This window comes from Tamandua tetradactyla, chromosome 9 (assembly GCF_023851605.1).
Source record: "Tamandua tetradactyla isolate mTamTet1 chromosome 9, mTamTet1.pri, whole genome shotgun sequence".
Taxonomy (NCBI): Eukaryota; Metazoa; Chordata; class Mammalia; order Pilosa; family Myrmecophagidae; genus Tamandua; species Tamandua tetradactyla.
The window spans coordinates 37,591,006-37,613,862 of NC_135335.1; the positions used below are offsets into that span (position 1 = coordinate 37,591,006).

Genomic DNA, 22,857 nt, shown 5'->3' on the forward strand with positions numbered 1-22,857 from the left:
AAGAGAAAAACACAGAAAGCACAAAAAAGAATGTGAAAAGATTAAAAATGAAGATGATCAGAGAATACCATATGGATTTTATGTTAATTAATTTTCAAATTTAGGTGAAATGGGTGATTTTGTAGGAAAACAAAATGACTAACTGACTCAAAAGTGGTATAATATCAAGGAGGCAAATCAACATTAGAAAATTTTTTTTAAATTTCCAAAGATTTCCTCTTCCCTCAACAAAATTCCAAGAGGCAACAGGTCCAGGTGAATTTATAATTGAATTTTACCAAATTAATCAAAAAAGATAAAATAGGATTTATTCTAGGAATGGTCAACATTAGAATACTTTATCTTTATGGATATGTTTGATAAAGGTCAACAGTCATTTCTAATATAAACTCACAGTAGGTTAGAAATAGAAATCAGCTTCCTTAATTTATAAAGAGCATTTAGCAGAAACCAATCAAATATAAAAATTAAAGATAAAACACAAGAAGTATTCTCATTAAAATCAGTAATAAAACAAAAGATGCCACTCTCACTGTTACTACGCAACATTACTATGGAGTCCGAGCCAATCCTGTAAGACAAGGAAAAGAAATAAGGAATATAAATATTGGCAAGGAAGACTTACCACCCTACAAGATTCAAACAAATCAAATAAAAAACTGTTAGAACTTAGAGAGTTTAGGAAGATGGATACAAAAATGACAAATACACAAAACACTATTTTTTCAATATCATAGCCATGGGGAAAATTTTATGGGGAATGAATCTCTAAAAGAAAATAAATCATTAAACATATAGAAATAAACTAAAAAAGACATGAGCAAGACCTAGATAAAGGAAATACTTCTGAAAGATTAAGATGATCTAAATAAATGGAGAAATATCCTATGCTTCTGAAACTAAGGACCAAACACTGTAAAGATGTCAATCCTTCTCAATTTATCTACAGAGTCGTAATTTCAATCAAAAGACTGTGCAGGAGTACAGGAATAAATAAATCAATGGGGCAAAATAGAAAATCCAGAAAGACACCAGGTACATAAGGAGATTTATTATTTGATAAAGGTGAAAAAAAAAATTTTGAATATTGATATTTTGAATAGTGAATATTGAATCATTGAGCCAATTGAAGAACCATTTCGTGGGGAAATATGTTCCATCATACCTCTCATCATATATAAAAATAAATTCCACATTGATAAAGACCTAACTGTAAAAAAAAAACATAAAGGAAAAAACTGACATATTCTATAACAAAAATTTAAAACTTTTATATTGTCAAAGATACCTTAAATATATTAAGAAAAAATATCTGCATCATATTATAGAAAAAAGTTAATATCCATAATAAAAACTCCAAATCAATAAAAGAAATATAACAAAGTACATGAACAGAAGAAATAAAACTCACAAAAGAAATAAAAAAAATACTCACCCTCATTAACTAAAGAAACATAAATTTCAAAAAATAAAATGTTACTTTTTAACCAACTGGACTGGCAAAGATTTAAAAAGTTGATAAAATCCAATTTTGGCAAGAGTGTGGAAAAGAGCTATTTCTAGGAGAATAGACTAGCATAATGTTTTTGGAAGATAATTTAGTTTGAAAAACAAATATATATACAAATTGCCCACTTTCTTTAATGCAGCAATTCTAGTTCTAGGGCTTTTTTTTTTAAAGAATCCCATGGACATAAAAAGATATTAAGTATTAAAATTGTTCATTTCTAATAGAAAGAAAAAAGTAGAAAATAGCTTGAAATCGATTAAATAAATTGAGGCTATCATCATATGACAAAATACTATGCATACACAGTATGGAATACATAGAAAGACATTCACAATTACTATTATTTTTTCTATTTAATTAAAAATCAAAGCCTATTATAGAATATGTATAGAGCATTATCCAACCTTGTAAATACAAATTAATAACAAGAAAGATAATTTTTCTTTCTATATTCGTATATGCCTGTAAAAAGTTCTGGGAAAGATATGCTTTATTCTCATGTATGAAATCCTGGGAAATGGGACTTGAGAGGAAGATGGAGGGAGACTTTCTGTTTCGACCTTATTCCTCCTATATTGATTGAATTTTCATCATAAAAACATGCATAACTTTTATAACTAAAAAGATACTGCAAGAAGAAGAAGGGAAGAGGGAAAGAAAAAGTAGAAAGGCGGGAGAGAGAAAGTGAAGGAGGGAATAAAGGAGAGAGAGGGCGGAGAGGAAGGGAAGGGTAAATCTGGGTAGACACTCACGTATAGGAAAATAATCAGAGGGGACACAGCCTCAAAGGACCCACTAACTTACCATGAGTGTCCTGGCTACGTTACAGCCCAAGGTGCCAGCTCCGAGCAGCAGACATTTAACAGACACAACCTTGTCTAAGTCCAAAGTAGGAACCAATCTCCAACACATCAACTTGAGATTTAGGTCCACTGAGGATTCAGCTAACCTAGATAATGAAAGAATGATTTACTTGTTCCATCAGCCACTCATTTATGCCCCACCTTGTCCTAAAACATATGAAGGAGCTATAAGAAAAGAAGAAACAAATGATGGGGAAATAGGGTTGGAAAGGAAAATAGGATGACGCTTAAGGAGAAAGTGGAAAGAAAAAGGTCACCACATGGATTGCACACCAATCTTCTGCAATTGCTAAGGTGGGCTGTGAAGTGGATACGGAGCTCCTAGGAGCTGAGGTGAAGAGGGAACTATGGCATCCATGAATGCAAACACACCAGCTATTTAAAAGGAAAGTTTTCCCAGTACTGAAAACAGAGAAGTTTCCTCCACGTCACCTCAATAAATAAAGGGTGCATTAGCATCCTCTCAAATGCAATATTGGTTTCAGCGAAATATTTCTCATTACGTCCCTCAATGAAGGCCAACAGCATGAAACTCAATTGTAATGAACGAAAGACTGAAAGGTGAAACAGGTGTATAGGTCTGAGAGTTCGTGCTTGAAGCAAGAACAAAATCTAGAACGTTCAGCAAACTGCTGGAACTGTGTGTCCTTCAGGACAACCACCGCGGGTATTACCATTCCCACAGCCAAAGTTAAATAAAGAATTAGGGCAGCAAAGAGTGGATGACACTTGTCATTATGAATGGCACCCACTGGAATTGTGTGACTCAGTCACCCTAACAGAACCTAGTGCGTGTCATGCTGAAAAAAAGCCCCATTGGGGGAAAGAGTTTCCAGAATTATACCTTTTAGGGTCCATACATTCACTGAGATTCACCATTCTCGGTCCCATGCCTCCTTTCTGGTTCTTTTCCCACCCGACTGCTTTGGGACAATCTTAAGGCAAATAAAACAACAAGTTTAATGAAAAAGGGAAGAATGCAAACAAGTGAGTAAAGAAGCAAGCTTGCTTTATAAAGGTCGACAACATTCACCATGGCCCATGCACTGTTAAGTTTTTAGCTCACTTCGTTTCAGAGTTTGAGAGGCCTTAATTTTCAGCTCCTCAACATACATCTTCCTCGGCAAGTAGGGATATTGTTTAGAGACCCTCAAACCCAAGCATAGGCTTCCTATAGAGAAGCTGCTGAGAGTCCTCAACTCTGGCCCACGTTGCCTCAACTTCCACAGTTGCTCGGAGAAAAGACAATCAGTGTGGGTATATACAACCACATCCTTACAGGACAATCTGAAGTGACTACAAAACACCTCCCACGGGAGGTTCTATTGGGATTTTGAACCTGCAAGTTCGGAAGGCCCCTTGGTTCCCCATCCTTACCACGTCCCTCTGCTCTGTCTCATGATTCTTCCATTGCACACCTGTGTGCAGATAGGTCACAGTCCAAAATGACTGTCCCTCTGTTAAGCTGCCCTCTCCCTTAAGCTGGCCTTTATCCATTCAAGCTTTCGCTTTCTCAGACCCAGCTCTTCTCCACTGACCTCTCTTTTAACCCTGGGTAGGGTAACCGCTCTACCTCCAATTCCAAGAGTTTCCAAAGTGGGCCCTGTGCGATGTTCTGAGAAGACGAGGATCCCATGGCTAAGTATGACTGGGAAAAGCTTCAAAATCCATGTCTGTATTCTATTCCCACCCCCAACCCTCAACCAAACCTGGAGAATCACGTTACAGAACAGGGTGATAAACGTTCTGAAAAGCCTGCAGTACAGAAACCAGTCTTATTTGGATTTGTGCTTACTAAAGTGACTTTGATCTCACATCTCCCCATTCAGGACAATGTTGCTCTACTCTATTGTTGCAAAACTCCCCCTAGAATCTTAGTTGCTGGGTCCAACACCCCTCCCACCTCCTCGCCTTAACCAAAACCTGGCTTTTCTTGGTGGCCTTGCCCATCTTGCCAATGGGGGCCACCATTTTCTTACTTTCTTGGCCTCTTGGGACCTCTATTTCTTCTTCTATCTCATTGAATTCCCACTGCCCATTCAACTCCTTGGCAGGGAATTGTAGGCATTCTTTCCTGCAGCCTCACCTCCCATAGCTGCCTTAAGTAACAATTGCTGCAGAAGAGAAACTCCTTGACTCGAAGTTAAGATGTATGGTATGGGCCCATTAGGAGAAATTACACGTTTGTTTCCCTTTGTGCACTGGTTTTGTCTGGCCATTTTCCTACTTTTAGATTTCGAACAACACCTCTATTTTCCTTTCCTTGGGAACTTATTAGCTTTGGCTTTTGTTTTTAAATATAGAATGGCTTAATATAATTATGGACCCAAAAGGTGTTGATTTCGCTTACACAATCTTTTCTTTCTGGGATAGGATGACTAACTGGAAACCATGGGGCTAATTATCTTTGAAAGCTGCTTGGGTCCCCTTTGGCTGGAGACATCATTCACAGCAAGAAGCCAGGAAATAAATGTTCCTTCCATGTTGAACTCTGCGCTATGGCGCTACGGTGTGGTCCTTTCTTAATGCCATGAAAAACTTAAACTGAAAAAGAAATCTGTGTTCTTAACTAAGAGCTGAAGACTTTAAAATTCTTTTACTGGGAAGGCAAAAAGAGCTCAGGCCTGCAGGTAATGTATAATTTGTTTGACTTCCTTATTATTCTCATCCTAAATTAAAAAAAAAAAAAAAAGCTTCTCTAATTCAACGCATAGAAACTTGACAAGAAGTACAAAGTCCAGTACTGTAATTAATAACTCCAGTGTAAGCTTTCTCCTGTCATAGAGATAAAATATGATACAAAAACAAAATTCCATTTCAAATTAAAACATCTCTGGGCTCAGATTGTTATGGCCATTTCTAAGAAAACTAGATGAATTAAAACTTTTTATCAATAATGAAAAAAATACTACAAATGACAATAGTATTTGATCTACCATATCTGCCCCCATATAGTCCACACCCATAAGACATACTCCAACATAACAAGGAAGGATTTTTTTAAGGGAAAATTAGGTCTTGTGTTTCCAACCAGGAGGACTCCATCAAGGACAGAGGCTTAGCTGAGCCTGTCTCTTCCCCCTTTAGCAGCATCTGTGGACTCTTTCAGGTGGTTATTGCCCGAATGTGCTTTTTATCAGCTACAGAGGGGAGCACTAGGGTGCACCATAGGAAGCAAGAGAAAATGCAAAATAGTTTAAAATTTCTTATGCCATGGCTGCTGCAACTATGGGAAGTCTTAGAAATACTAAAAATATTATCATACTAATACCTTCATATTCACATTATTATATAGAATAACTTCCCGAGTTCCTAAATAATACTGTATAATTTACAGCTAAGAGAGAGAATGTTAATTTACATGAAAAAGGAAAAGCTGCCTTTCCTAAACTAAACAATTTACATTCAATATCAAGCGTAAAGAAGATGTATTGAAAGCATTATTGGATAACAGAAGACCTCCTTTTCAAATGGAAATAAATGGCACCTCCGGGTTTGAATGCCAGCTTCACCAAGTATTAGCTGTGTCATTGGGAGGTGGGGGGGTGTAAGAGTCACTCAGCAACTTTATCATAAGTATGGAAAGAAAAACGTCTCCCCCTAGGGTAGTTGGAAGGATTAAATAAGAGAGAGAGAGAGCGAGAGAGAGCCTAGCAGCCTGCTAAGCCTAGAACTGACATGCTCATTACTTGCTAGTTAACGTTCTCCTCTGAAAGTACACTGAAGTTGTGGTTTAATAAAACAAAGGTGTGTCATGTTAACATTACGGGGAAGCTATTTTAGAATACGCCAGAAGAGGGCGCTCTATCAAACGAAAATAACTAAAGACGGCAGACAGGCAACAGCTTTCTTAAGGCCCTAAACTGAACAGCTGATGGCTGGGGCAAATATGTCATCCTTGGCTGGCCGAGCAGAGTCGTCTGTCAATCCTTCCTAGCAGTCTAAGACAGTTATCACTTCCAAAGCACATAAGCACTCATAAGATTTCATCAGACCCAATTCTAGATCCCTTTGACTTTTGCACTCTAGAAATGCCATTTCAGAAGAGATTTTAACACTCCCACGCCTTTTAAGGCCCAGAGAGATTAATCCAAAGAAAGGAATGTCTTTTCGAGCAATGGGATGCTATCAAGCACAAATTAAACAGCATATGTGGAAGTACTTTAGAAACTTTATAAGTCATATAAATCTGAGAGCCTGTTTTGGAAAGGAGTGGAAGAGTGCTCGGCTCTGAGAGCAGTATGAAATAAGTTAACATAACCTAGCATGTTTAAGCAACTATTTTATGTCAGACCTGTGCTCTTGTCTTTTTACAGGACAGAGATCCTCATAAGGAATAAGGTCTAATTAGCCTTATTTTGCCCAAACTTGAATATGCATTCTGCCTCCGTGACCTGTATATATAAATATATACATATATAGAAATGTGCGTATATAAGTACGCACACATATCTACAGATAAAATGTCTCTCAGCCTGTTTCCTAATTTATGAAATGGACATAATAGCTGATATCTTCCACACAGATACCGAATGACAAACATGAAATGCGGAAGGAGAAATGGCACGCTCGAAAATGCTTTACTAGGTGGAGAAAAGGATCATACACAACTCTATGCCTATAACAATTAAATAAAAGTGCATTAATACTGCCTCCTTCCTTTAAGAAGGGACAGACATAAAGATCTTATGTTCAATAAAAACCAAAACCAAAACGAGGGGGGAGGAAACCCTCAAAACAGAAAAAAATTGCCTGGAGAAGATGTTCTGGTGACAATCTCTGCCTTTGTTCCTGTCTGAATAGCAGAGCATGCCCCCTTGTTCAAAGGAGGTGTTTGCACCCAAAGAGGTAGGAGCTGCCCTCTTCTTTCCCTTCCCCGCTGCCATTGTGAGGGGACAAAAAGAAACTCAACCTGATTCGGCTTCTGATAAACGACAATTATATGCATTCTCAAAGGCCCGGCAAATTACCTGGACTGAACGCCATCTCTGGAAGCTTCACCTCAAACAGGATGCTGTGGGTGCTGTCTCTCGCCCCCTGCAGGGTGCGGTCCCGGAAACAGAGGACTTCCACAGCCTGGAAACTGCTGCTCCTGTCGTCAGGCCCGTTTTCATGTGGGTTTTTTTTGTTTGTTTTTTTAAAGGAAGAAAGAGAGAGAGCTCACATAAGAGCTTCAGTAAATGCAGCTGGACAGAATTCAGTTCATTTCAATTATGCCTCTCTGACGCCCTTGGGGAACAGTCTTAGCCTTTGCAAGGCTTTGAAGACTGCCGCATGTGCTTCCTTTGCCCACGTGTTTAGAGGCAGAGCACTGAACAGGCGGTGATTTCTTCCTAGGTGAATTAATCACGTTGCACAGTGATAATTCGGACAGGTAAATCTGTTAAATGTAGCCAAAAAATTAAACGCTCACAAGACATTAGAAAAGGACCTTTAAGTCACGGGGTTCTCTGGTCCCTGCTCTGACCATCTAAACTTATAGTTTATGAAATAGCACCTGGGTCAGTAGCTAGGAAGCCCATTTGCCCTATGTAGATGTACCACTTGGATAAGTAGATATATAACCATTCTCCCTCTGGGGACCATCTGTGATGGATCTAATTTAGCTTAAGTAAACATTTTTATTTATGTCAAGCAGACATGCTTGTCTTGTATAAAGGAGCTGATAATGGCTCATTCTAGTCACTAATTCAAGAGTAATTGCCACTCTAACTAAACCCATACATAGGTTTTGCCTGTCCCTGAATTCCATGTAAATGAATAATAGAGTATGTATTCTTTTAGGTTTGACATTTAACGCAACATTATGTTTCTGAAATTCATCCATGCTGATACATGTTTTAGAAGTTTGTTTAGATTCGCTACCATACAGCATTCCATTGTAAAGAATACACCACAACTTATCCATTCATTGGTGAAGAACATTTGGGTTATTCCCAGTTTGGGGCTAGTACGAATAATGCTGCTATAAACATTCCTGTACACATGTGTGTGGTTGTATCTAAGTTGACATTTCTGTGGGTTATATACCTGAGACTGAAATCGCTGAGCCACGGGTGTTTTTTAGTTTGACAGACTCTCCCAGTCAAACTTCCAGCAGTGTTGGAGAGTTCTAATTGCTCCACGTCTTTGACAACACTTGGTACTGTCATTTTTTTTTTTTTGAAGTTATTCTGGAGGGTATGCCATGGTATCTCATTATGGTTTTGATTCTATTTCCTTGATGATTAATGCCACTGAACATCTTTCAAATATGTACTAGCTTTTTGGATACCCTTAGTCCCAGTTTTCATAGGGTTAGGAAAATAGAGGATGGTAGCAGTAGGGAAATGCTATCTCAAAGTGACCCAGACAGCTAGAAGGGAGGGCTAAAGAAATTCAGCAGCAGAACTTCTGGATACTGCCCTGCTGTAGCCTAAAATATCCTCGGTCCAGTACAGAGTCTGCAATTCTATGACAGATGTCATTCAGGGCTCATCATTGAGGTAAATTAGTTATGACTGACTTATTTATTTATTATCTAGTTTCTATGCCAGAAATTAAAGAGAAAGAACAACATTTGAGAAAAGAGTTACAGACATAGGCAGATAAATTGCCAAAACCTTATAGACAAAGACAGACGCAGGACACATATATACACACACACGTAAATACCATCTGTGGGCTGCTAGGACCAAAAAATTCCTCAAAGGCCATCCAGGGTACTGGGCTAAGTTGCAGGGGTCATATACACCAACTGTTATCTGTGAATACAAAAGACTTTTGCAATAAGTATCATGTCAGATTCACAACACAGGCATTGCCAATACTGCATTTTCCTTATTTATGCTATTTTCTCTTTGTATGCCATTCTGCAAAGCATTAAAAAGTAGATTGTTAGTGAAGGGCTAAAAGGAAGAGAAGAAAGCAAAAGGATCTCATGCTCGAGTATAGAACTTAATGGCAGGAGGGTTACTTCTCTGTCTCCCCTTTGCCTTACATTGTACCTGGCATAGAATAGGAATTAGATACATTTTGAAGGAAGAAAGAAAGAAAGAAAGAAAGGAAGATAGGGAAGAAAGGAAGGTAGTCAACAGTCAGGGTTTACTTAGAGAAAATCTTTGAAAGGAATATAGCCTGTGAAAATTGCCAATTTTGGGGCAATGAGAAAAATCAAAGGGCAACTAAACTGTAATGTTACAGTCAGACAAAATTTTAAAAGCTAGATTCTCTTGATATTGCTAACACATTATTTCCTCCCCCACTTCCCCAGCCATGACATCCACCTGGGAAACTCTACTCAACTTCAAATGCCAATATTCAGTGGAGATTTCCCTGAGTAGACATAGCCACTCTGTCTTTTCTGCTTCCATTGCTTTTTTTTTTTTTTTTTTTGGCATAGGCAGGCTCCAGGAACCGAACCCAGGTCTCCAGCATGGCAAGCGAGAATTCTGCCACTGAGCCACTGTTGTATTGGCTTTTATTTTCCCTTCCATTGCTTTTTGCACATTACATATAACTTTTTAACTTCGTTTGTCGCCTTTCTCTCAAAAGATAATGAACAAAGGGTGCATGTGTGGTTCAGTGGTAGAATGCTCACCTTTCATGCCAGAGACCCGGGTTCGATTCCCAGACCATGCACCTTCACCCCCCTACAAAAAAAAGATAACCAACACCCAGCACCCAGATCTTGATTTCACAATATCATTCTCCAACAAAAGGAATCAGGAATTCTTGGAGATAGGGCTAATTCTAGGACTGGGGAAGGGAAAATACATGAGCCTGAAGCATCCTGTAGTACCAGAAAGTAAAGCAGTCAAAAATTAAAAGCATGGGGGCATGCCAAGGGACTCAGGAGCCAATCTGAAAGTGTGATCAATAGCCAAATCTGTAAAAGGGTGTGTATGTCTGGGCTCATAAACCAAAGTGTGAAATAAACTTATGTGAGCCCATACTGATATGATAAATGATAGAATAAAAAGTAAATGTGGAAAAATGACAAAGCTTCTTACAAAAGAATTACAAAGGATACATGTAGATTCTCCCCTCTCCAGGAGCTGAAGTTTAATCCTTCCCCTCATTGAGGGTGAACTGGATTTAGTGACTTACTTCCAAAGATAAAACAGTAACTTTATAGTGTAGAAACCTGGCAAACACTATTTTAACCAAGAAATTAAGGCTAACATCCCCAGTGATGTCATGAGGATATCAAGTGCCCCCGGATATGAAGTGATGAGAAGAGTATCTCATTTCAGTGGTGTTTTTTCCAAAAAGCTCATAACTCCCAGTCTCATCATGAGTAAAACAAGCAAACTCAAACTGAGGGACAGCCTACAAAATACATGAGTGGTTTGCCTCAAAACTGACAAGGTTATCAAAAAAGGAAAGCCTGAGAAACTATTACAGGCCAGGAGAGACTAGACAACTAAATGCAAAGTGGGATACCAGATGGGAACTCAGAATAGAAAGAGGATGTTCATGGGAAAAAAAACTTGAGAAATCTCAATAATGTTTGGAGGTTAGTGAAGAGTAATGTACAAGTTTTGGTTTCTTGGTTTTGACAAACGTACTGCGGTAATGTAAGGTGGTAACATTAGAGAAAACTGCAACTGAGTGAAGGTAAATGGGAGCTCTCTGTATTATCGTTGCAACATTTCCATAAATCTAAAATTATTCCAAAATAAAATGTTTATTTAAAAGAAGACAATGAGCATTTAGAGTGTAAAAAGTATCATCTCTCTATGATCAGCTCATAGATATGTAGTAGGTACTCAGTGAATGCTTGTGGAATGGTGAAAAAATTGGTGGGAAGATGGATGGATGTGTGGATAGCTGGGTGGGTGGGTGGGTGGCTGAGCAGGTGTGTGCATGAGTGAGTGGAGGGATGTATGGGTGGCTGGGGGACTGGGGTAGAAGGAGGGGAGAAAGGAAGGACAGCTGACAGGAAACCATAAGTTAATCTATAGGTTTCTTTTATAGGAGTAGTCATGGGTTAAATAAAAATACAGCTAATATACTTTTGGTTAATCTATATCCAGATAGTTCAGCAAAGATGGGGTCCCCAGACATTTTATTTTCCACAATGCTCAGTACAATTTCAGCCACAAAGCAGGTGCTTAATCAACATTACTTTTTTTTTTAATGAGAAAAGCTATGTTTATTTTTCTAGCAGTAATGTATGACAGACAATTTTTTCTATAGAGATATTAAATAAGTCATAATGAAAAATGTTTTACTCGTTTTTATTTAGGGGGGGAACCTTCACTTTACCCCAATATTTTCTTCAGGGGCAGACTTTTTTTTTATTTCAATGAGTTATTCTACTTGAACCAGTACACTTTTCAATCAAACCAAATGTAAAAAGAGCTGAATATAGGACCTTAAAGTACATTTCAGGAGGCATGTTAGGGATCTTCTCTCTACCTACAGTTATAGAACAAAGATCTTTAGACTTCTGAACTTCTTGGCTATTTTTTAATTTCTGCTTCAGAGTGTGCTTTTGATATATTAAATCCTGTATCGAGTGGCTTGAAGAATTATTCTCAGTCTTTCCAATTTCTGTCTATAATCCAGAATTACTTTAATTTTCATTATCTTTAATAATCAATTACTTCAATAAATTTAATGAAGCCATGATCCTATGTGAATTTTGCAGTAAATCTGTTTCAGCACCTTCTGGGAGAAAAAGTACCAAATCTAGAAGGGAAATCAGTTCTGGTCCCACAAACCATTTGTTGTTAAGATGTTCTCTTTAATGACATATCAATTTGATCTTTGATATGTCAATTTGATTTATTTTTAAAAATAAATGCTTCCACATCTGAATGATTACTTGCATTCAGTAAGGCACCTAAACAACACATATTTGTCTTGTGACTCTAAGTTATTAAAATAGCGGAAGCACAGCTAAATCCCTTTTCCTCAATGTCTCAATGGGACAAAGTGTCATTACTTTCACTAAACCCTGAGTTACAGTAAGAAAACTTTTGATTTCTAAATATGATGAAGTAGACTGCTGTCTTTCACTCTTAATAAACCATTCTCCAACAAATTCAATCCTCTGGAGAAAACAGACTTTCGTTCTTTGCAAAAAAGACTTCAACATGCCTCATGCTAATTCGCAAAAGGGGTGATGGGCTGAAGACCATTGGAAGTTGATCAATACCCTGTACAAATACTAGATATACCAAAGAAGCCATAGAGTCTGCTAACTGTTTGTCTTTTTTCCCCTTAAATTCAAGGTAATTCTAAGTCCTCCTTTTCCTTCCATGAAAGGGTCTCTCATTGCTGATAAAAAACCATTATTGGTCCAGATAAGTACTGAAACCTAGCCAGCCTCTCCAGAACATCAGATAATTCCATCTCCCTATCCCATATTAGCAACAGACTCTTCCAATATGAGAAATTCAGAATTGCCATAGCCCAAACACCTCTAAAGAGAGGGATGGAAAGATCAAAGGTGATGGCGGAGTTATACAGAGAAATAGGATTTAACAAACGAATATGAATGCTGAATCATTAAATTGATATCTCTGTTAGTCTGCAGTATTTTAGAGCAGCTAGAAAAACCTAAAATTGTGAAATTGTAACCCATGTCAAATTCTGAAATATGTTCTACAACTAATTGTGGTGCTGTGCTTTGAAACTTATAACTTTTTTGTATATATGTTATTTTTCACAAAAAAAAAAAAAGGAAAAAAAAGTCAATTGTGATGATAAAAAAAATTTAAGCCCTCTAGCTGCCTATATTCTGGAGCAGCTAGAAGGAAAAATCTGAGAGGATGGTATGGTAGCCCATGACAAACTCTGGGATCTGTCCTGTAACTACTTGTTGAAGAGTGCTTTGAAAACCATTGCTTTTTTCTTTCTTTGCTTTGTATATTTGTTATACTATACAATAAAAAAAGTTAAAAAAATTATTTCATATGCAAAACACTTTAAAGGATGATTTTCAGCTTCTTTAGGCTGTAAAGGAATTGTGCTGTCACAAAGGACATTTTAAGCTTTTGAGACAAGACGTCAGTAATTCATTCATCCTTTAACTTTTCATTTTTCAGTGAGTATTCTTTGCATCAACGACTTCTTCCACAGAAAGTTTAGTGAACTCTACTAAGGCCTTAACAACACTGACAAAGGCCATGGTTACCTGTTTGTATTTGTTCTTTTGAGTACAGAAGGGCAGACTATGCTAATCCAACTGAGTATGCCTTGTTGTTATGAAGTTTTTTAATTCCTGTGTGTAATGGCTGAAGTAAAAGAAGAATCATTTGAGATATCTGTTTTCCAGAGGGTTATTCAATTAGTTCAAGCAAACCCAAAAATAATTTCTTTGGATTATATAACTTTACCAATAAATTAAGCATCAGAAAATAATATTTTATCATCTACCTTATCATTCCACAAAAGGTACCAAACAACTGGACCGACAAAATGCCAGCCCATATATTTTTTTCCTCTCAAGTCATAGGAAAATAGTTTTATTTCATGAGCTGGCATAAAATGGGCACTTAATAATAACTGTCAAAGGAATAAAATTTCGAGAATGAGTACATATTTCTCTCCTGAATTATAGCTTTAAAATTGATGAGTAAGTATGGGCATTAAACTGGTATCCACAACCATTCCCAGCATGTCTCATTTATCATCACTTTATTTGCTAAAGAAAGGTGGCTTGGCCAGAGTTACACAGCAATTAAGTAGGAAAATGTAGATTTGGTAATGCTTCTCTCTTGCATTTTGGAGAGATATGTTGGTTGTTTTTTATTTTTTATTTTTTTGCATGGGCAGGCACTGGGAATCGAACCTGCAGCCCATACTCTTGATGATGACTTTATTCTTTTCCTTTTGAATAATTTCTAATAGCTGGTCTAAATGTCCTTCATCTATAGACCTTTGGCTTCCTAACTTAAACAGAACAAAATCATTTTCTTTAAAATTTTGCTCTTCTAGGATTTGACATCTTTTTATTATGGACTGAAGTTATTCCACAGCCATTCCTGGTTATAATTCCTAATTTCAATGCCACCAGACCTTGACCCCTCTCAGCGCCCTCCCTCACCTTCTTGGGCCACACAGTAGCCAATATTACATTTAAAAAAAATCCTATAATTCCACCACCCAGAGAGACCACTATTAATACTGTGCTGTACAACTTCCCATAACTTTATTCTTTGCATAAATACATCATTATTACTACAACTTTTACATAAAAATGGGATCATGTTATAACTACTACTTTATATCTCTTATTTATATTAATGAACTCTTCATGTTAATAAATATTCTACAATCAATATGTAGTAGACGTTAAATGGCATTCCACTGGGTTGAAATATCATACCACTCACTAGTCCATATCTTCCTGAAGGACAATTAAGTAGTCTTCACTTGTGCTGAATAAATCTCTGAAAATGAATTTTTCTATTGTTTTATCAGAAAAACATTGCCTTATTTCAAAGCTATTCTTTAAAAATGTTTGCTGCCTTCTCTTTATGTGAAATTTTCTTGTTCCTAAAAACCAAAGATTTTTCTATTTAGATGCATTTTCATGTGTTAAATGCAAACAGATTAATATTTTAATTTAATACAAACCGATTCATATCTATGGTCATCCTCTTAGGAAAACAGGATACCTCTATTGGAGAAGATTGCCTTTTCCACAGGGTGATAAAGCATCATCATCATGTAGGGAGGTTTTAAAAATAAAGATTACAAAGCTTTTCTGAATACTGCCCCTTACTAAATGAATGACCCTGAACAGATTAGTTAACCTCTGCATGTCTCAGATTTTTTAAAGTCTGCACCCTGGATAAAATAACAGTTGTCGTGAGGATTAAATGAGATCATACTGAACACAAAAAGCTCTGCACACGGTAGGGCAACGTGGCAGAATTCTCGCCTGCTATGCCAGAGACCACAGTTCAATTCCTGGAACCTGCTCACGCCAAAAAAAAAAAAAAAAAAAAAACTCTGCACAGGCATTTTGCTTACTAAGTGATGACTTCTAATATCATTCTTATTAACTCAGAATCTCCAGGGTGACCTTAGCAAGTTGTATTTGTAAAACACTCCTGAGTAATGATCCAGCCCGTCTGGTCCATGACCTGAGTTGGGAACCACTGGAGAGGGTAGCCGTGTAGAAAGAGGAGAAAACAAAACAAACAAAATCATATCTCTGGGCTACTTTTCATTGCCTTGAAAAGTCTAATTGGCTCTGCGTCTTCCTGTGTGCCTGCAAATGCAGTCCACGTACCAGCAGCATTGGCATCGGCTGGGAGTCTGCCAGAAGTGCAGAATCGCAGGCCCCACACAGACCTACTGAGTACGAATCTGCATTTTAACAATGCTCTATAATTCACTGAAGTTTGGGAAACACAGCTCTGCTCCTCAACTCTCCATGTCAGTGGTTCTTGAATTTGAATGTGCTTAGGAATCAGACACACCTATGCCTGGGTCTCACTTCCAGAGATTCTGATTTCATCAGTCTGGACTGCAGCTTGAGCATCAGGATTTTTTAAAGCTCCCCTGGTGATTCAAATGGGCAGCCAAAGCTGCAAGCAACTGAGAGACCTACTATGGACCACCTGCATCAGAATCACCGAGGAAGCAACTTGAACTTGCATGATTCCCACCACTCAATCTGACACATTTCCAAGAACCAATATCCTCATGTTTAGTGAATGTCCGTGTGATGTACCCTGTCATTTGAGAATGGCCAGTCTAGAGCCTAAAAATGAGAAAACAAGTACATGCTTAAAACAGAGTTCATCATATCCTATTTTTTTCCTTACTGGAACTGTGATTGTCAAACCATTATATTTTCTTGACTTAAAGAAACCATAGATTACAAAAGCTACTTTTAAATTGGACATTAAAAAAAGGGGGAGGGTCTGCCACCACATTAAACACACATAATTAAGGAATTCCTGGTTTTATAAAGATTAAACTATGACCAAAAAAAGTGTTGCACATGTGTTTTCTCTTGCTGGTCTATAAGCTCTGTGAAGACAGGCGCAGACTTGATCTTATCCATCTTTCATTTCCTAGCCCCCATCACAGTGCCTGAAGCTCAGCAAATATTTGTTAAATGAATGAATGAACTGGTAAACTTTTCTAGGCCCCAGTATATGGATGTCTCCCCAACTTGGGCCAGGACCTGTGAGGGAGGGAGAAGGGAAAAGGTGAGGCTAACCAACAGTGAGACCTGAAGCTTACTTACAAACCATGGTGCGGCCTCTCAGCAAATTTCTCTGCCTCTCCTCTCGCTTTTCCACATTATAAGCCCACCAGTCAATGACATTTTAACCTTGGAATTCTCTTAATCAGGAATGTGAGACTATTGTCTAAAGGGGATTTCCTATGAAAAGCAAGAGAAGTCTGAGAATGAAAGCGCCAGCCTAGGGTTTCCTCTGAATCAAGACGCTGGCTTCTGTTCTAGTTTGCTAGCTGCCGGAATGCAAAATACCAGAAACAAAATGAATTTTAAAAAGGAGAATTTAATGAATTGCTAGTTTACAATTCTAAGGCTGAGAAAATGTCCCAATTAAAACAAGTCTATAGAAGTGTCCAATCAAAGGCATTCAGGGAAAGATACCTTGGTTCAAGAAGGCCAGTGAAGTTCAGGGTTTCTCTCTCAAGTGAGAAGGCACATGGTAAACACAGTCAGGGCTCCTCTCTCATCTGGAAGGGCACATGGCGAACACGGTGTCATCTGCTAGCTTCTTCTGGCTTCCCATTTCATGAAAGCTCCCTGGGAGGCGTTTTCCTTCTTCATCTCCAAAGGTCGCTGGCTCATGGACTCTCCGCTTCGTGGTGCTACAGCATTCTCTGCTCTCCCTGAATCTCATTTATTCTCCAAAATGTTTCCTCTTTTATAGGACTCCAGAAACTTATCAAGACCCACCCAAATTGGTGAAGACATGTAATCACCTAATCCAGCTTAACAACCACTCTTGATTAAATCACATCTCCAGGGAGATGATCTGATTACAGTTTCAAACATACAGTATTGAATAGGGATTATTCTGCCTTATGAAATGGGATTTTGATTAAAACGTGGCTTTTCTAGCGGACATACATCCTTTCAAACCAGCACAGCTTCCTTGGGTGACATCCCAAATAGCCACTGCCACCGCCACCCCGTCACTCTACCCCCAGCAAGCCCTTTTTATTATAATTCCCTCCATCAATCATACAGATACTCTCTTCAAGATGGACTATATTTACTGAGTAATGATTGCTTCATTGTCACATTTTTTAATTCGAAGGCATATACAACTGCCATTCACCAAAAACAGGGCTGAAGAAGTGAGGCACAAGCACTTCTGCTTCTTTAATATTTGAAACAGTTTACAAGAAGAAAATGGATGGATGTAGTAAAAGAAAAAAGCACTGGATGGAGGGTTGGCAGACATGCATTCTAATTCTGCAGAAAATTGATTTTAAGACCTTGGGGGAGTTCCTTCCTCACCTGTAAAATAAAGGGGTTGAAACATTTCATCTCAAAGGATCCCTTTCGGCTCCAGATGTGTATGAAAGAGAGAATCCTATATAGGTCACAAAACAACACAGACTGGATTAAGGCTCAGTTCGGTGGGGCATCTAATAACTGGGTCAGTTAGGAAGAACCTAAACTGCATCAATTCAGAAAATGTCATTCATATAGAGATGGTGGGTTTCTATTTTCAATGTTACTCCCTAAGCCTGGGCTCTGATCCAATAATCTCAATCATCTACTCTTGTGAGACCTTCAGCAGTTTATTTAACCTCTATAGAGAGGTTTTCTCATCTATACAATAAGGGTAACTCTTACCCGTACTTAGCACAGAGACTGGGAACATATCAAGCACTCAACAAATGGTAACTATAGCAACAGCATAAATAAACTCTACTGTCGTAACTTCATTGACTTCTTTGTTTACTTCAATCTATCATCATTATGCAGTTTATCTTCAGTTCCAAGGTTATCTTTTCTTATAAACTGGTAAAGAAGAGAAGGGGATAAGTTCTAGTTTATTAAATATTCTGTAGTTCTAACTTTTATCATCTGCGTATGTGGCATTTAGACTAAATGCCATCTAAATTATACAAATTAAAATGCTTGTTAGATACCACAAGTGGATGCCTGATTTCAAAGAATGAGCACATTTCTGATGCTAAGTGTAAAGGCAATGAGGTATTGAGATAATGAGACAAAAAGAAATCTTTTCTGAGCACAGGAGATGAGGAATAAGCTTCTCAGAGCAACCTGACCTAAGATGAGCTATAGAACAGGAATGCCCTGCTAAGAGGAAACTCTATCACTTACCCAAAAAGGGAGGTCAGCTGGGGAATAACCTTAATGTCACTTTCCTACCCATATGAGGCATGCACGAGTGCAAAAGCCAAGCATCCAGATAGGAAAATGACAGAATCCATTTGACACTAGGCTGAACATAATTTAGTCTTTCTTTGGTGATTCAAAAGTGACTTCAAAATCTTTAAGTGGCTCAGGAACCAGATTAGAAACCTCAATCATCATAGTAATTAACAGGCACAGGGCTAGATAAGTCAGCTTACACCGTATGGGTAAACAGAAAAAAAAAATTCTTTAAATGGCATTCAGAAATAATAATCACTGGCTAAGAGCTATGGGTTCTAGAACTGGCTTTGCCACAAATTCAATATGTGAACTTGGGCAAATCACTTCCTTTTATAATAGAAGTCAGCAGAAAGAAGCAAAAGGTAATTGAAAAAAAAATCTGTTTAGATGGTTATGAAATAAACATTCCTTTCTACTTGGCTGAGAACATACAATTCATTGAGTGGTTCAGTCGTGATCTGGCTACAGTCCCCCAAGCAATTTAATGAAAAGTACAACTTGAGAAAGAAAAGAGAGCAAAATTGTCAACTTGATATCTTTAGCTGGAGAAATTTCCACAAGGATACCATAAAACATGCTTATCTGACAAATGGCTGTCTTTATTACCCCAACACTGGATACAACAGGAAATGTACAAAGGAGATTACACGTTTTTAAAGTATGTAAAAAAAAAAAGTCAGCTATCTAACGCACTGCAGTGTCAGAGACAACTGCCAAGATGCAAAGAAATCACTAAGTGAAGAAAGAGCCCAAGTAATAGTGCTCCAATTGTCACCCCTTTGCCATTGCTCTTGTTGAAAGATTTTAAAGCCCTGGAATTAACAGGCTAATGTTGTCGAAATTACAAAACATTTCCCAAACATTCAATCTTCAATAACTGTTCTAAAAGAAGGAGAAGTACCAAGCAAGCTTTCCCCAAAGATTGGCAATGGGATAGCAATATGGGTTGTTTTTAAAAGTGTTTTTATTGTTACCACAAGAATTGGCCTATTTGTCATAGCAATGTCTGGCCACTGACCAAATAAATGAACTCAACATTTTATGGAGGAAAACAAAAACTAACAAGGCCCAATTTTTGACCTACCAAATGTGTAAAAATGTACAACACCCAGTGTTGGTAAGGGTATGCCATTGGCAGGAGTTTCTTTTTTTTTAATGAATTTAAAAATTTTTTTTTAAATGCCAAAAAAACCCCACCACCAAACAAACGCAAACATTTGTAATTTTTTGATCATTCCATTCTACATATATAATCAGCAATTCACAATATCATCACATAGTTGCATATTCATCATCATGATCATTTCTTAGAACATTTGCATCTATTCAGAAAAAAAAAATAAAAAGAAAACAGAAAAAAATTCATACATACCATAGCCCCCACCCCTCCCCCTCACCGATCACCAGCTCACTCTAAATTTATTTTAACTTTTGTTCCCCCTGTTATTCATCTTTATTCCATATGTTTTACTCGTCTGTTGATAAGGTAGATAAAAGGAGCATCAGACGCAAGGTTTTCATAATCACACAGTCACACTGTGAAAGCGGTATCATTATATAATCATCTTCAAGAAACATGGCTACTGGAGCACAGCTCCACATTTTCAGGCAGTTCCCTCCAGCCTCTCCACTACATCTTGACTAACAAGGTGATATCTATTTAATGTGTAAGAACAACCTCCAGGATAACCTCTCGACTCTGGAATCTCTCAGCCATTGACACTTTATTTTGTCTGATTTCATTCTTCCTCCATTTGGTCGAGAAGGTTTTCTCAATTCCCTGATGCTGAGTCTCAGCTCATTCCAGGATTTCTGTCCCACGTTGCCAGGAAGGTCCACACTCTTGGGAGTCATGTCCCACACAGACATGGGGAGGGTGGTGAGTTTGCTTGTTGTGTTGTCTGGAGAGAGAGGCCACATCTGAGCAACAAAAGGTTCTCTTGGGGGTGACTCTTAGGCCTAATTTTAAGTAGGCTTGACCTATCCTTTGTGGGGTTAAGTTTCATATGAACAAATCCCAAGATTGGGGGCTCAGCCTATAGCTTTGGTTGTCTACACTGCTTGTGAGAATATCAAGAATTCAACTTGGGGAAATTGAATTTTTCCCCTTTCTCACCATTCCTTAAAGGGGACTTTGCAAATACTTTTTTATTCACTGTTCAAATCACTCTGGGATTTATTGGGGCATCACTCTGGACAAACCAACAAAATCTCATGCCCTACTCAAGGTTCTGTGTACTTATGGTGTTCAATTAAGCTGTATGTATAAGTTACATTAGGAAATGCACTAGTCAAAATATAAATTTTGCACCAAATAAACATTTTTTGTTTTAGTCTCATGCACAAGGTAAAATTTTAAAATATTAATTACTATCTATTTTCAGCACCCTGCAGTAATAACATTCCTTTGTTCTTCCTCATGCAAAAACATTTTTAAAATTTGTACATTTAGTCACTATCATTCTACACTCAGGCATTCCTAGATTATACCATCTCAGTCTTTATCATTGGCAGGAGTTTCTGCTTGAAGTTTCGGTGCAAGCAGCCCAGTTTGGGTGCAATCAGCGGTGTGCTAGTGCTAGCTCGGACGGGGGTCATTTGTCAGTGTCTCTTCCCACCACGGCATTCTGTGACTTCACACTGGGAACGTGAACTAGGCCGTGGAGGGAGGATTTCTGTCACAGAAATAAGCAAATGCTACAAAGTTTGGACTTCTCCCCACAGTGAGCTGGTTGTTTACCAGCATATCCCCGATTATAAACCTTATGCTCAAACCCTTTAAACCAGCAATTCTACCTCTAGAAAGCTTTTCTAAGGATATAATCCAAAATACGGGGGAAGGTGGGGAATTTCATGCACAAAGAGGCACCGAATAATGAAGAATTATGAGAAATCTAAATGTCAAAAAAGAGAGATAAAATACCCTATCATACATCCATGAAAATGGTGTTTATGAAGAGTGATTTTAGTTTTAAAAATATACAGAAAAAGATTAGAAGGAAATATATGACATGTGTACTTAAAAAAATAAATGCTTAACAGTGGCTGAAGAACTTGGTGAGATTTTAAAAACAGAAAGATGCAGATGGAAATAAAAACAAATAGAACCAGGCTCACTGCAGTGATGAGCTATTTGTGAGTCTTAAATCATTCAGCGCGTCATCATTAGCATTTTTCAAAAGGATAAAACAGAATAGGAAAGAAAATAAAGTGCATTGCACCTAGTATTCTTTTGTGAAAGTTTTGTTTCAATTATATATGTGTATGTATATACATTCAAAGATATGCAGAGACATGAGTATTGAGTTATGACATTACACATATTTTTAACTGTAAGTCACAGTCATAAAAGTTGGGTATTAAGGAATCATATTATCAATCCTAAGTCATCTAAGAAATGAGAAGGAAACAATGAAAAATGCATTTGCTATTGAGCTTTAATTTAAAGAAAGCACCATTAGTGAACAGTAAAACCTTCCTGGATGCACCAGGGCTGCTGAACTGATTACCCTGCAAATCTCAACAGTGGCTTCTTTTGAAGATGGAACACCCCTAATTGTTTTTTAAACCAAAAAGATAAGAAAGTTTGCCTTTCTTTGGTAAAGGTAGGGTCAACTGTATGACCTAGAGTATCAAAATCTCGTTTTTATAGACTAGCTGGAGACTGAGGTCAGTTCAAAGAAAAGAACTGTCCTCTCCAGATGAAAACGAACAAATCCATTTTAAGGAAACTGAAATAGGTACAATGATAACATGTGAGCAAAAGTTAATGAGGTCTGCTTCTATCTAGTATCTCCTAACAATGTAGGAGAAAAGAGGAGTCATTATTATACACTTAAGGAGCAAATTCAGGCTTGTTAATCTGCAGTTGGAACCTGCAGTCTGGCCATCCTCTGCTGCTACCACATGTGATCAAGTAGGGAGAAGAAAGTGAATCTGACTTTTCCATATGGGAAGCATTCTGCCGACCGGGGTAAGATAAGTTACAGGAAAGAGTCCTCTGCTCCCCAACCTCTTCCGCAGTTTCCTCCTCTGAAGGATGGAAAGAGCACCACTTACTTTGCAGGGAATTGTAAGGGTGAGCAACAGTGCCTGGGAGTGACCAGCTGGGTGCTGGATATGCAGCTGGAACTCAGAACACGGCG

The 22,857-nt window shown here is 37.9% G+C and overlaps 1 protein-coding gene and 2 pseudogenes across 13 annotated transcripts in view; all 3 read right to left on the reverse strand.

The window, feature by feature from the left end:
* ATG7 (autophagy related 7) overlaps positions 1–22,857 on the reverse strand; it is a 300,207-nt gene that overhangs the window by 218,935 nt on the left and 58,415 nt on the right. For all 13 annotated transcript variants that reach the window (XM_077116532.1, XM_077116543.1, XM_077116542.1 and 10 more), the window contains 4 exons: positions 9,028–9,116; positions 7,344–7,465; positions 3,218–3,308; positions 2,315–2,459 (listed from right to left, as the gene is read on the reverse strand). In XM_077116532.1, coding sequence (XP_076972647.1) covers positions 2,315–2,459; positions 3,218–3,308; positions 7,344–7,465; positions 9,028–9,116 — 447 coding nt within the window. The remainder of the gene's footprint in view (positions 1–2,314; positions 2,460–3,217; positions 3,309–7,343; positions 7,466–9,027; positions 9,117–22,857) is intronic.
* LOC143646335 (glomulin pseudogene) lies at positions 11,325–12,551 on the reverse strand (annotated as a pseudogene).
* On the reverse strand, positions 13,123–15,306 carry LOC143646997 (glomulin pseudogene; annotated as a pseudogene).